The sequence below is a fragment of the Phaethon aethereus genome (assembly GCF_964289735.1).
Source record: "Phaethon aethereus genome assembly, chromosome: 17".
Classification (NCBI taxonomy): domain Eukaryota; kingdom Metazoa; phylum Chordata; class Aves; order Phaethontiformes; family Phaethontidae; genus Phaethon; species Phaethon aethereus.
In genome coordinates, this window is record NC_138593.1 from 13,379,090 (window position 1) to 13,392,541 (window position 13,452).

General features: G+C 51.6%; 1 protein-coding gene across 1 annotated transcript; it reads right to left on the reverse strand.

The window, feature by feature from the left end:
- Positions 1-518: 518 nt before the first annotated feature.
- TBX3 (T-box transcription factor 3) lies at positions 519-13,183 on the reverse strand (the record flags this gene model as incomplete). The annotated part of the gene is made up of 7 exons (XM_082007610.1): positions 519-3,123; positions 3,499-4,202; positions 5,531-5,688; positions 6,987-7,063; positions 9,190-9,336; positions 10,642-10,909; positions 12,789-13,183. 7 exons carry the CDS (start codon positions 13,181-13,183, stop codon positions 2,677-2,679), a joined length of 2,196 nt encoding a protein of 731 aa, XP_081863736.1. The 3' UTR covers positions 519-2,676.
- Between the last annotated feature and the right edge of the window lie 269 nt (positions 13,184-13,452).

Sequence of the window (13,452 nt, forward strand, 5' to 3'; positions counted from 1 at the left end):
GGGAGGAGGGGAAAAAAATCCCTTTAACAAGGAAAAATATATATGTGCTGCTAAAGGATGTGCTCATGGACTGGCAAAAGTACAGGCAGGGGCTGCCAGTTCTCCTTAGTTCTCTTCTGGGTGACCTCCCAGGCCACCGGTCCAGCCTGGATGCCTTGTCCCCGTTTCAGCTATTTTCTAGCTTAATCTCGAACATATAATCAGCCCAAGGGCAAGAGGGGGCGATTCCGAGGGAGGGGGGAAAAGAGAAAACAAAAAACCCCCTATGTATTTCCAGGTGATAACTAACTGGAAAAGCCAATTCCTCTGCCCGGAGTCCGGGAGGGAAAACGAGCCCAGAAGCACTCTCATCTCCTGAGCGCTTTACCTGGAAACTTTGGAGGAGGGCTCTGCATTAAAATTTAACCGCTCTATTCTCTAATTCTTCACTTTTGCGTTATTAATTTATGACAGATAAAAAGCCTAGCTGAGCCTTTCTCATTAACTTTTCAAACGCCACTTAATATCGTTCTATTAAAAGAGGTGACTTTGGTAGCCTCTGGCTCGACTTTAAAAGCGAGAGGGATGAAGAGGGAAAAGGTAACATTAAACAGCTTAAAACTCGTACTTCACCCCCCCCAACAATTCAAATGACACCATCCCGACTGGTTCCTGCTAGCTCCTTCCAGGAGAAATATCTTAATATCGGGAAGGGGATGGGGGATGGAGGAGAAAGGCAGAGGAGGGATATATATCTTTCAACCCCTCCATCCTCCCAGGCGCTTTTGGGAGGGTTGGGGTGAAGGCATTTCACAGTACGCCCAAGACATTTCAATAAAAATTTATTGAAACTTCAGTGACTTTTAAAAGGGACCAAAAAAAAAAATTACAGAAAAAAAAAATCAAGAAGTTCTCAACATTTATATAACACAAAATATACCTTCATATTTTTTTTTTCCTTTGAACCAGCTCTGAGCACCTGACTTTCAAGCCAAGAAAATATGCACTCACTCAAACAAAGACAACAATAAGCACAGTAGTAAAACTCCATCGTGGGGTTGGTTTTTTTGACACACCAAGGAAGTGGGGAAAAAATAATACAAAGTAAAGAAAATCCTAGACTCTTCATCTTTCTTTTTTTCTCTCAAGCCACTGGAGAAGCCTGTTGTCATGTGTTAACGTATATAATTTTGTTGTTGTTGACATTTTATACGGAAAGTAGCACTTTGAACACTGAAAAAAAAAAAAGAGAATTAAAAACTACCATGGCACATTACTTTTTTCTTTTTCTCGATTTTTTTTAAAGTTCTTTGATTAATTTTTTTTTATTATTTATTTCTGCTTTGCCTCTTGTACAAAAGGACAAGGTCAGGTTTTCTGGGGTGAACTCCGATTTAAAAGCTAGCCCTCAGAAACGGGGGTATTTCTCCTCTGGGTCGGGGTGTATGTTTAAAGGAATTATGGACTTGAAATGAAAACGACTAAAAATAAAAACAGAAGGGAAAAAAAAAAAGACAGCTGCAGTCGTATTTACAGAGATATGTACAATGTCAATAAATTAAAGTTTAATTTCGAGTATTCATATTCCACGTATTTACAAGAGTTATCAAATAATTACATAAATACTTTGTTTTAATAATAGTGTCCGCTCTTTTCTTCTTCTCAGTATGTTTAAACCTTGTTATTGCATATACAATTAAAGAGGGAAAGCTGTGATAAACCTACAGTCAAGCTACAGAGGTTTTTAGATAAAATAAATTCACTTTTTTTTCTTTCCAACTACACTTCTTATTGTTGTTGCTACAGGGAGGATGTTTAAGGTAGAGGGACGAGGGTCTTATTTTTGTTTTTATTATTATTAATAATAATTTTTCCCTGGGATTTGAAACAAGCATTAAAAATAAACAACAAAACCCCACCGAAATAAAAAAAATACCACCCCATCCCACCCCAAAAAAAAGCAGACTACTATGGAACATGCAAAAAAGCCACCGACTGGCTCTCAGACATCACAATAATATTTTAAACACACAGCTTCCCTTAATATCGACTAAGGGGGTTGTCATTAACAACCCGCTCAGGAAACAACTGTTGAAGAACCGATATGCAAGTTACTTACACACTTTTCTTTCGGAAAGAAAAAAAAAAAATCACTTCTCTTACTTAATTTTTATTCATACGTTTGTTTGATTTTTTTGTTTTATTTTTGCTTTTAGGTGGGTTTTTTCCCTTTTTTTTTTCTTTTTTTTTCTTTTTTTTTTTTTTTTTTACACAGTTTAAAAAAAAAAAAAAAAAAAAAGAGAGAGGAGGATGCCACAACCCCGCCGGTGACCCTGGCCGGCCAGCCTGCTCCCTGCGAGCAGCCTCCGACCCAGCTCTCCCACCCCGGCTCTGCTCCCCCATCCCCGACCCTCTCCACATCCCCTCAACCCTCCCCTGCTTCGCCAGATACCTTGTTGTGGATAAGCGCGCACACAACGCCGGGGGATTGGATATTAAAAAAAAAAACAAAACACAGAAAGGGGAAGAAAAACCAAAATAAAAGAGGTGGGTTTTAAAAAAAAAAACACAACAAAAAAACACCAAACAACCAACCAAACACAAAACCAACCAACTCGCGGGGTGGAGGATGTGGTTTCTGTCAAACAAAGTGCACTGCGAGACTGATTTGAAATGAGGTCCCGGAAGCCGGGGGGGTTACGGGGAGCCGCTGCGGGATCTGTCCTGCTTGGGATCAAGCCCACTGACCAGGCGCTGGATGTTTTGAAGTTCACTGGTGGCCGCCTCCTTGTCCGCACCCAGTTTGGGGGAGAGGGAGACGGAACCGGAGGAGAGGGTGGACGAGCGGCTGGTGAGGTCCGAGGCGGAGTCCAGGGGCACGGAGCCAGGGCTGGTGGTCAAGCCACCCGCCTTGCCCTCGCCAGAGCTGGTGGCCAGGCCGGGCAGGGCGGTGGTGAGGAGACCGCTGCCGTCGGGCAGCGGGACGGGCAGCGGGTAGGGGCTGTAGCGGAGCCGCGGCCGCACGGCGTTGAGGAAGGGGTGCCGGTGCACCGAGCTGGAGGCCGCGCTGGAGGCGGCGGCCGCGGCCGCCATGTAGGTGTAGGGGTAGGGGAAGAGGCTTCCGAAGGGAGACATGGCCAGGCCCTGGGGTGGGGAGAGAGAAAGGAAAGGGTTACCGGCCTGCACGCCCCCCCCACCTCGCGGGGGATGTTCCACGGCACCCCCACGCCAGCACACCCTCCCCTCCCACGCACACGCCAGTGGGAGAGCTGACAGCAGCCAAGCTGCTGCTGCCCACGGGAGGGGATGAAGACCTGTCCCCCCGGTCCCACCACCCCGACCCCCCTCGAGGCAGACTCAGCCCTGCACGGCCCCCCTCCCACTGGGGTGGGGGTGGGATCGTGGCCCAACGCGGGTGAAATGGGATAAGGGGCCACCCAGCCCCACACCCGTCCCCCGGGCGGGGGGTCAGCGTTCCCCCGGGACGGAGGGGCAGCGCGGGGACGGGGGTTGTGGTACCTGGGAAGCCAGGACGTGCTGCTGCAGGTGGAAAGGCAAAGCAGCCGCCGATGCTCCTGAGAGTCCCTGTGCCGCCGCCGTGGCCATGACCGTGTTGTCCAGACCTGAGACACCGGCGGATGCTCCGGAGACGGTGGCGAGCAGGGGGCCCATCCCCGCGGCCATACCAGAGAATGCCCCCCCCATGGCGAACTGCCCGGGGTGCAGTAGCAGTGGGTGCCCGTTTCCCAGCGGGTTGAAGAACTGCTGGCCGGCCAGGGCGGGGGGGAAGCCGAGGTTCTGCAGGTGTCCCTGGCTCAGGTGGGCCGTGCTGTCGGTCTGAACCGTGAGGGGGGCGAAGGGCTCTTTACCCAGCAGCCGGTTCTCGTCTACTTTAGGGCCATCTCTGAGGGGGCTTTTTAGTTCCTCGCCGCTCAAGCTTCCCCCCCGGGTGCTGGAAGAGATAGTAGCCGGGCTATGCCGGGAGTCCGGGGGGGCTTTCTCCGTCCTCTCTCGGCTCCGACTCCCCGTCGAATCACCGGGGAAAAAATGGCTTTTGGAGGGGCTGCCCCCCTTCTCCCGGGGGTCGTCTCCCGCGGCCGCGGCGGAGCCGGCCGGCGCTGGGGTGGTGGCGGTGGTCGTGCTGATTTTGCCCGATTCGCTGGCTTCTAGCAAAGGCTCGTCCTTGCTGTCTGCATCGCTGTCTGCCTCGCTGGGACAGAGATCTGCAAGACAAAGGGAGCCCCGGGGCTGGGATCCGGCACCGCACGTCCCTAAATACCCGCCGGGCTGGGAGAGGGGGCAGAGGGGCTTCCCGGCCGGCCAGAGTCAAATGTAAATCCTTCCTTTTTTATTATTGTTTTATTATTACTACTGTTATTAATAATAATAATAATGCACGCACCTACACACCCGGCTCCCACCGCCCGCCCCATCCAAGCCAACCCGAGTTTTTACAGAGCGCAGCAAAAGCGGCTGCGGAAGAAAGCGGCGGCCCGGGGCAGCGGGGACCCCTCGGCCGGGCGGGCCCGGGGCCAGCGGCTCCGCTCCGCCGGCGCGGCCCGGGGCAGCGGGGACCCCCCGGAGAGCCCCTCCCCCGGCCGCGGCAGCCATGGCAGCGTGCTGCCGGCGGGGCTGGAGGGCCTTGGGGATGTGTCTCCTCAGAACTTTGGGAGAAGTTTACTTTGAACACACACTCTCCCCCCGCCCCGTCTCCATCACCCCCTGAACCCCCCCTTCCTCCTCCCCGAACGCATGCACGGCTTCGCCGGATTCCTCTGCACTTCGTCTCCTAATTTCAGCGCCCCAGGTGCGAAGCTCTGGTTTGCTTTTCGGGTCCCCTCCCCTCAGCTCGGCAGGACTTTAAACAAACGAGTAAAGCAACAACAAAAAAGAGGTTGTTTCCTCCTCCCCCCACACCCCCCGCCCCTGGATGGATGAATACATGTGGGAGAGCTGCAGACAGCTCCCAGCCCCGCACGGAGAGAAACCGAGGGTGACTTTTCTATAACAAAGTTCGGGACTGTATCCAGGGGAAAGATCCTTCCTCTAATAACAGATTCAGAGAGGAATATTAATGGAGTGACTCCAGTTTTGAACTTTTGCCCCGTGGTCTGTCTTTGCTCCCTTGACTCGGAGCTGGCTCCTTTCTGAACCAAGGAGGGGAGGAATGAATGTGCAGCGGGAGGAGAGGGAGGCCGGGCAGGGAGGGAGGAAGAGAGAGAAAAAGAGGGAGAGAGGGAAAGAAAAAAGGAAGGAGGGAAAGAAAAAAGGAAGGAGGGAAAGAAAAAGATTAAAAGAGCAAGAAGGACAGAGAGGGAGGGGAAAAGAAACTATATCAAGAGGATAAAGATGCAAGAGGAAAGAGAGGAGAGAGCAAAGAAAGAAAACAGAGACAAGAGAAAAGAAGGAAAGATGAAGGAAGGCAGGCAGGCGGGCAGGCTGGCCAGTGCTGGAGGGCAGTGGTGCAGGCCAGGATCCATCCCCGTGCAGAGCAGGCACCCAGGCTCTCCCCGGGGGAGTGGGGAGTGGGTCTGGGGGCCGCAGCTCTCACCTTTGAGGCTGGAGGTGCCGACGGCGGGCACGGCGGGGCAGGAGGACTGGGCGAAGCACTTGAAGGCCGTCTGCTCGTTGGACGACTCGTCCGAGGTTGGGTTTTCCTTCTTCTGCCTCTCGTCATACACCCGCATGGACTGCAGGGTCAGCTGCTTCCTGCGGGCACAGGCACCCGCTGGGCGAGCGGACCCCGGCACCCCCCCAGCACCCCCCCCGGCGTCCCCCCCGGGACCCCCATCCCTTCCCCAGCCCCTTCTGGGTTTCCTATTTGGAGATGGCTGTGGCAGGGGACTTAAAAGCCAAGGTCCCCCCGAGGGGGGAGGACTTGGCTGCTAAGGAGAGGAGATTTCTTGGAAGCGGTGAGCAGCTCCTCAGCAAGGGCAGATATTAAAGACAAGGGGCGGAGGAGAGAGAGGGAAGCATTCCCTGGAGATTAGCTTTTAAAACACGAGGATGTTCCAGAGATATGAGCCATCTTAATGGTTGCTAAGATTGCTAGGAAGTGGTTATTTTGTTAGGCACTTTATGTAATCTTTTTCACCAACAATTAACCCGGAGTAAAAATCTATTTATATTTAGAGAGAAATTAGAAATAATTTCCGTCCTGTGGCTCCAGCGTTGGCTTTATTTTCATGCTGATGGACAAGAGGAGCTGGCGTGTATGTGTGTGTGTGTGTGCTGGGCAGGGAGAAGGCCTCTTGTTTTACATTACCTCCCCCCCCCCTTTTTTTTTCGGTTAAAAAAAAAGAGGAACAGATTTATTCATTATCTAAACCCGAGTGCAAATGGCTAAAATAACCTGTCTGCTGCAACAAAACAAAACAAAGATGTATCCCCCATCAAAGAGAAAACCCCATCCCTTCTCTATTTTCTCCAATATTAAAAATAAAAACCACGAGTGCCATTAAAACAAGTCCCTCTGTCTACCTGAGGCACGAACTCTGTCCTGCTGCTTTTGGTACAAATAAAGAATCTTCTGTCATTAATCACTTCCATATTCACAAGACACCTCTGTCCAAAGAGCTTATTTATATGTTTCTCCTCCACATTTTTAGTCTTTTCGATACAGTCCCCGGGAAAATGCCAGAGGAGATGCAGCCAGCGACCAGCTCTGCCTTCACTTCGCCCTCTTTCCCAGTCCCAGACACACACTATAATGTAATATTCCTCTCAAAATGTTAAGGGAAACCTCTTTCTCCGGTGATAATTGCTTAATATACCAACATCCCTTTGGCCAGCCACCCCCTGCGATGCAAAAAATACACGTGGAAAGCAGGAAAGAATTCCCATGCAATCGGTTTGGTGTTATTAATGACAAGACTCTTATGAATTTTGGCGGGGGGAAGTGTGGTTTGGAGGCAAGGTGAGGCGATTTTGACCTCCGCTCACATTATGAGCTTTACACACAAAAAACAAACGAGGTACCTATATATGTATAATCTTTCCAGACTCACCTTTTTTCCCTCCTTCCATTCCCGGTGTCCCGAAAACCTTTGGCAAAGGGATTGTTGTCAATTTTTAATTGAGTGATCTATAGGATGGAGAAAAAAAAAATAGGCAGGGGGTTGGGGCAGAAATAAGGAGATTTTGTATTAAAAAACAACATCCAAAAAACCCAACAACCCTCTCCCCAGTTCTCCCAGCACCAGCAGGACGGCAGCAGGAGTAGGACAGGGCAGGGGGCAAAGGTCCCTGGTTTTGGGGTGAATCTCTGCCTTTTCCCGAGCCGGTTTGGAGGCAAGCTCGCACCCAGTGCCCCCGGCCGGCGATGGCAATGAAAGAGCCCCGTCTTGTTGCCACCGCATCGGCATTAATTTAGCCGTGCAATGCGATCCATGCAAGTTATGCCTGCGCTTAAAACTCTTTAAATGCCGTAATTAAACCGCAAAGGAATCATACCCACCCCCTTGCTATAATAAAATACTTTCTATAATCGCATTATGCTCCGTGTGTGCTGGGGCGCCGGGGGGGGCAGGAGCCAGTTGATTTGGGGTGGGGGGTGTATAAGTTTTTTGATGAATGTTTGGGGCTTTCCTCGGGATCCAGATTATCACTGGGAATCACTGTTTCTTCCCGCGTTTGGAGGGAAGGGGGGGGGCGGTGCGGACAACCCCACACCTCCCCGTCCGTTGCGCGTACGATGCGCGGAGGAGGATTCAAAGCCCGGGCAGGGGCTGCCCTCGCTGTAACGGGATGCGGGGGTGTCGCCTGCCCACCGCTCCGCTCCCGCACGGGGCTGGAGGCGCCGCAAGCCTCTAATTTGAGAGCAGGACCCGGAAAAGCAAAACCCCTGCGTGCGGGGCAGGGCCGGCCCCGGCTCCCGCGTCCGTCCGTCTGTCTGTCCCGCACACGCGGGATGAAGAACGAGCAGGAAAAGCCAGTGCTAAAACCCAGCAGTGGTTTTTAACTCAGGTGATCCTGGCTGTGCCTTCGGACCTGCCGGCGAGCGCCGGAGCCGAGGGCTCCCGCCGCTTTCCAGCGGATTTCATGGCAATCAGCTAAAATATGCTCATTTCTGTCCTTCAACCAAGCCGGCCCCAGCTGACAGACCGCGGCGAACAGCCCTGCTGATAAGTCCCGAAGCAAAGTCTACTCTCTGTTACATACGGGTTTGGTTTTTTTTTTTTCCCCCCCGTTTCCTTGCAAGCTCCCGGACGCAGAGGAAAATAGCCCGAGCCCCGAGGGACAAGAGGCTTTTTGGTAATCGAGGGGTGCAGGACACCCCCCCACACACACTTCACCCCTTAATTTTTAATATTTAAGGATACGAGGGGGCAGAGAGAGGCACGGGGAAGCTGCAGCGAACGGGCGCTGCACATCCAGACCCCCTGCGCTTAACGCACGCGAAGTTCTAACTTATAGACAGAAAAAAAAACCCCAAAGCCTCTTTTTTGGCTCCTTCGCTTCCTTCCACTTAACTTAATTATCGTAAATCCACCATTTGCCACTCTCCCAAATATACCACCTTCATCGTAAGCGACAATAAACCAGCAGAAATCCAAACACAGCGTCTGCAAGCGCTGCAAAACTTTCTCACACTGGCTCTTTCAGACCTTCCAGCTAAATTCAAGCGAGATACCCCTCTCTGATCAGAGCATATTTCTGCACCACAAAAAATAATAAAACACTGCAGGATGCAAAAAAAAAAAATCATAATATAATAATAATAGGAACCAGACGGGCGCTCCAGCCTTATTGCCAATTGCTGTTAAAGGAGCTAAAACAGCACAAAGGCCAGGAAGAATTACAAAATCTCCAGCCCCGCTGCTCTCCCCCCTCTGCCTTTCGACACACCGAGCCGATTCTTTTTTTTTTTTTCCTCCTGATGCGTCTTAGATTAAATCTACACTGAAAGCAGCGATCTCCACCCCATGCTACCCCTTTCCCCTTACCGGCGAGCGAAAAAAACTCCTAAACAGCCCCCCCTCCCCTCCCCGACCTCCCTTTTAATTGCCTTCCCCGAGGTCGGTATTAGGCGAGTGCCCGACCCCGGCGCCTTTCCGAAGTTGGATGAAGGAGATTTTGGGGGGAAAGGGGGGGGGGGGGGGAGAGCGAGAGGAGCGGGATGGGCTGGGTGATTTTTAAGGGAACAATGCGGAGTAAAAGCTCTCTTAAAAGCCAAAACACGTAAAACAAATCCTTTCTTAATCTCCTTACCTTATCATTCTGGTATGCGGTCACTGCGATGAATTCGGTCTCCGGGAAAACGTAGGTCCTGAACGTGCTGTAGGGAAGCTTGAGGATATCGTTGGCTCGGACGATGTGGAACCGGGGCTGGTACTTGTGCATGGAGTTTAAAATGGTCTGGGGAGGGGGGCAGCGAAGAGGGCAGAGGAGAGGGGAGGGGGGCAAAGAAGACGGTCAGCTGGAGCAGCACCCCCGCCTCGCACTTCCCCCAGCCATCGGCACTTTCTCCTCCTTAATTTGCCTTCCCTCTCCTTCCTCCCCTCACTCCTCCTCCCCGCCGAGAGCACACTCCAAACACACGCACACGCCTTGCAGCATCCGACAAAAAGCACTGACAGCTCCAGCTCGCCGGGGTTAGGCTCTCGCTGGACCTCTCGGGGAGGGGGGGGTGTGTAGGGAGGTGTAAAATCCCAGCAGAGCTCTCCTAGGAGAGGGGGAGAAGCTGTTTGGGCTCCGGCCGCGATGTCTTTTGATTTCAAGGCGGACCAAAAAACCCAAAATAATTCAAAATTAAAATAAAGCAGCAGCAGCAGCTACAGCAGCAACACCACCACGAGAGCCTCGGCTAAGGGTCTAATTGCTTGCCCCAAATCCACTTAAGGCCTTCTGCGAAAGGCAAAACCGTATCGTCTAATCAAATCACAGCCAGCAAATGCAATCGTCGGCACATTAGAGATCCCCCGGCCGCGGCCACCACCGGCAACCCCCGGCTCCGAGGCGGGGGCTTTCCCGGGGGTGGAAGGACCGTCCGAGCACTTATCGGCGGGTTTGTTTGATTTTGCTCTTAGGGTAAGTTTTTATCTCTGCACACCCAGTAAATGTAAAGGAGTGGATAGACATGAATGGGCAACTTGACCTCTGATTTTGGTCCCTGTTTATTTTCACTCGGGCTTGCTTTACATTATCCAGATTAATATATATTTAAATGTTTGCATACTTAGGCCTTTAAGCCCTTTATACACATATGCATATCATTTTCCTACGCTTAAAAAGCGTGATGGACTTTATTTAAAAAATAAAATAAAAATAATATAGAGACAGATGAAGTCACCACAGCTCCGAGAAACACCGAGTTGCGCTACGCTGGAAATTTATCTCTGAAGTTAACGCTGAATGGCACGGAGACGTTACAGAATAAACTCCAGTGTTTAATCCTGACCCCAGCAACAGGAAAAAAAAAAACCCTAACGAATGTCATAAACCGGACAGATGCGCGTCCCCTGTGTGCGGGGGGTGGGGGGGGAGGTAGAGTGTTTATTCCGCTTTTCCCCGCGTTTCGGCCGCCCGTGGGAGGCTGCGGGAACGGCTCCGGCCGAGCAGCCGCCGCGCTGCCGGGAGGGTCCCCCCCGCTGGGACCCCCTGCTCCGGACAGGCGGCAGGGAGGGAGAAGGGGGGGCAAAGGAAGGTGTAAAAGACACTCACAAATCCGTGCTTGTCAGAGATATTGTTCGTGAGCTTCAGCTTGTGAAAGGTGACGACTTTGGACATCCATTGCTCGCCGGTGGCCGGGCTGTCCGGGTGGATGTACATTCTCTTTGGCATTTCAGGGTCAGCTTTGCCGGCTACCATCCACCGGGAATTATGGAATTTGTACCTACAATCATCAGCCGCCACAATATCCATCAATAAAATGTACTTGGCCTTTTTATCCAGTCCAGTGCATCTCACTTTAAATGGAGGAAACATTCTCCTATGGGCAGAGAGGGGGGGGTAATAAAAAAAGACAAGAGGAAGAGAAAATAAAATTAATTACAACGTTGAAATAAGCTCCTGAATCTCGGTAGCACGTCCACCAAGCCATCGCGTCAGCTCTCAGAAGCAGAAAAGTCGAGTGTGTGTGTGTGTACACCCCCCCCCAAGCAAAAGGGCTCCCCCCCCCCCCGCCTCCAGTGGAAAGGTTTCTCAAACGCTTAAAAGTTTCAGGAGAAAATGGTCCCTGGGATGGGAGAGGTACGTGTTCCCTAGAAAACAGCAGGCGCCTTCCCTCTGCCATTCCTAAACAGCAAAGCCTCATCTGGGGCTCTCAGATCTCTCATTATTTCCTGCTAAACAAAGAAATGGGAAGAGATCGCACCCCGAGAAAAAGAAATATTCCGCATTACTATAACCCAGTCCACCGATGAAAAGCAGAGAGGGGAGTTGTGTTGGGGGGGGGTTCCCACTTTGCAGAGGAGGAGAAAAAAAAAAACTAAACCCAAACCAAACCCAAACCACCCCCAGCGAGGGCAGGGTGGCTGCCGTGGCTTTTCCAGCGCTGCAGCCTCCCGGTGATGACCCGCCTGGGCTCCCTGCAAACCCCACTCCCCTCCGCTCCTAAGTCCGGCTCGAAACTGCAACAGGATACCACAAATTTGCTGTTTATTATATCGAGCGGTTGGCATTCAGCAATCTCAACTTAAAAGGAAACACATGACTTTGCAGCATGTAAGAGTGCTCAATGCTCGCCGAGGCTTTAGCACAAAAAAAAAACCCAAAAACTTTTGACCACAATTAACAGAGAAAACTTCGAGAAAGCAGTAAAATGGGCGAGGGGATTTATTTTTTTTTCCCTCCTTGCTGCTCTTAGGTTGTTGGTTTTTTTTCCCCCTGAGCCTGTAGCCTGCAACTAGTGCTCTGCAAGTAGGTGAAGCTCCAGCAAGGCAGCTGAAGGCCATCTAAGAAGACTTTTCAGGAGTGGCTTCCTCGAGTAATTCTCCTGGCAAATTACACGCGAATTGTTTGGGAGGTTTCTAAGTGAGTCCCTTAGAAAAACACCCGGCCTCGAAGGGGGTTTTCTCCCCGTGTGTCATCACAGCAGTAGGTAGAGTTGTAAAAGAGCGGGGGTATCGGTGTGTAGCGAATATAGAGACGGATTTCAGAGGGATAAACCTATAAAAAGCAGCAGTGCCGACCGTGGACGCGCTGTGCGTGTTCATTCATTCCCACGTGAAGGTGATACAAATACAGGGACAGGCAGCGCGGAGCTGCAAAACCTTCCCCGCCGCTCCGGCTGCGGGACCGCTGGGTATTTTTGTCAGCTTTTTGTGCATGTCCAGATATAATTAGTCAGCACAAACGCACGCCTAGAGCCCCGCGGAGAGACAGGCACAAGCGAAGCAAGCGATAAACCGAGCCTATCTGCCCTCCTGCCTCACCAGCAGCGATACACCTCTCAAATAGTATTTCCTTTATTTCCCCTTTCTCTTTCTGAAGGGAGAAAAACTACGTGTAGCAAGGCTGAAGTCAGGCCAGCTCCTTTTCCAACCCCAAATTATTTTCTTTCTGCTACCAGGCTCCTCCAGAAAGCATTAAGCTGCTGAACCATGAAGGGACCCTCTGGCCCCTGCCCAGGCGGAGCAGGGCCGGTTCGCGGTTCAGCGATCGGTGCCCGAGGTGGGCTCGTATCTCCAGCTGCCTAAAACTTGCCAGAATTCCAGGTGAAAGGAGCTTTAATGGATAAAACCGCCGGTGAAAGAGCCTGGCTCTGGAGCAGCCCGGTGGGGTGCAGAGACCGAGGGGTGGGGGAGAAAGAAATTAAAAAAAAAAGGGGGGGGGGGGGAGAAAGGCACGAACCCCCGACCCAAACCTACCTTCCCGATTTGGTAATCACCATCTCCGTGCCTCTTTTATGGAATTGCTCCCAAAGCTCTTTGGCTTCCAGATGCACTTTCGGATCATCTTCCACCTCTTCTTCTGGCTCCAGAGTTTTTAAAGGCCTCAGATGGGCTGCTGCCTGGTGACCCAGGGAGGAAAACGGGATACCAGTCTCTGCAGCCCCCACTAACTGATCCATGATGGGTTTAGCCAGAGCCCCGGGAAGGGAGAGGGCGGCCGCCCCGTTGGGAGGCAAAGCCAGAGCCGGGAAGAAGGGAGGCTGGTGTCCCAACACAGCGCTCATGGCAAAGTCCGGAGCCCGGTGAGGTAAAAAAGGATGATAAGCCATGCTTGTCCCAGGGATTACTGGATCTCTCATCGGTATATTCATCCACTCCACTCCTCGGTCTTCCTACTGCTGGAGTAGTCCCGGAGTGGTTTCTAACAGCACATCATGAAGAAGAAAAATTAAGATAATAACAATAACAGCAATAAAGCACCAAAAAAATAGGGTGGGGGAAACAAGCTCTAGACAGCACAGTACATGGGGGAGAGGCAGAACTTCTACAGCCTACAACTTCCCGAGCCGGGGCACATCCCCAGCCCTCGGGACAGCGGATTAACAGGATTGTTCATTATTAGTCTTGCTTTTTTTGTGTG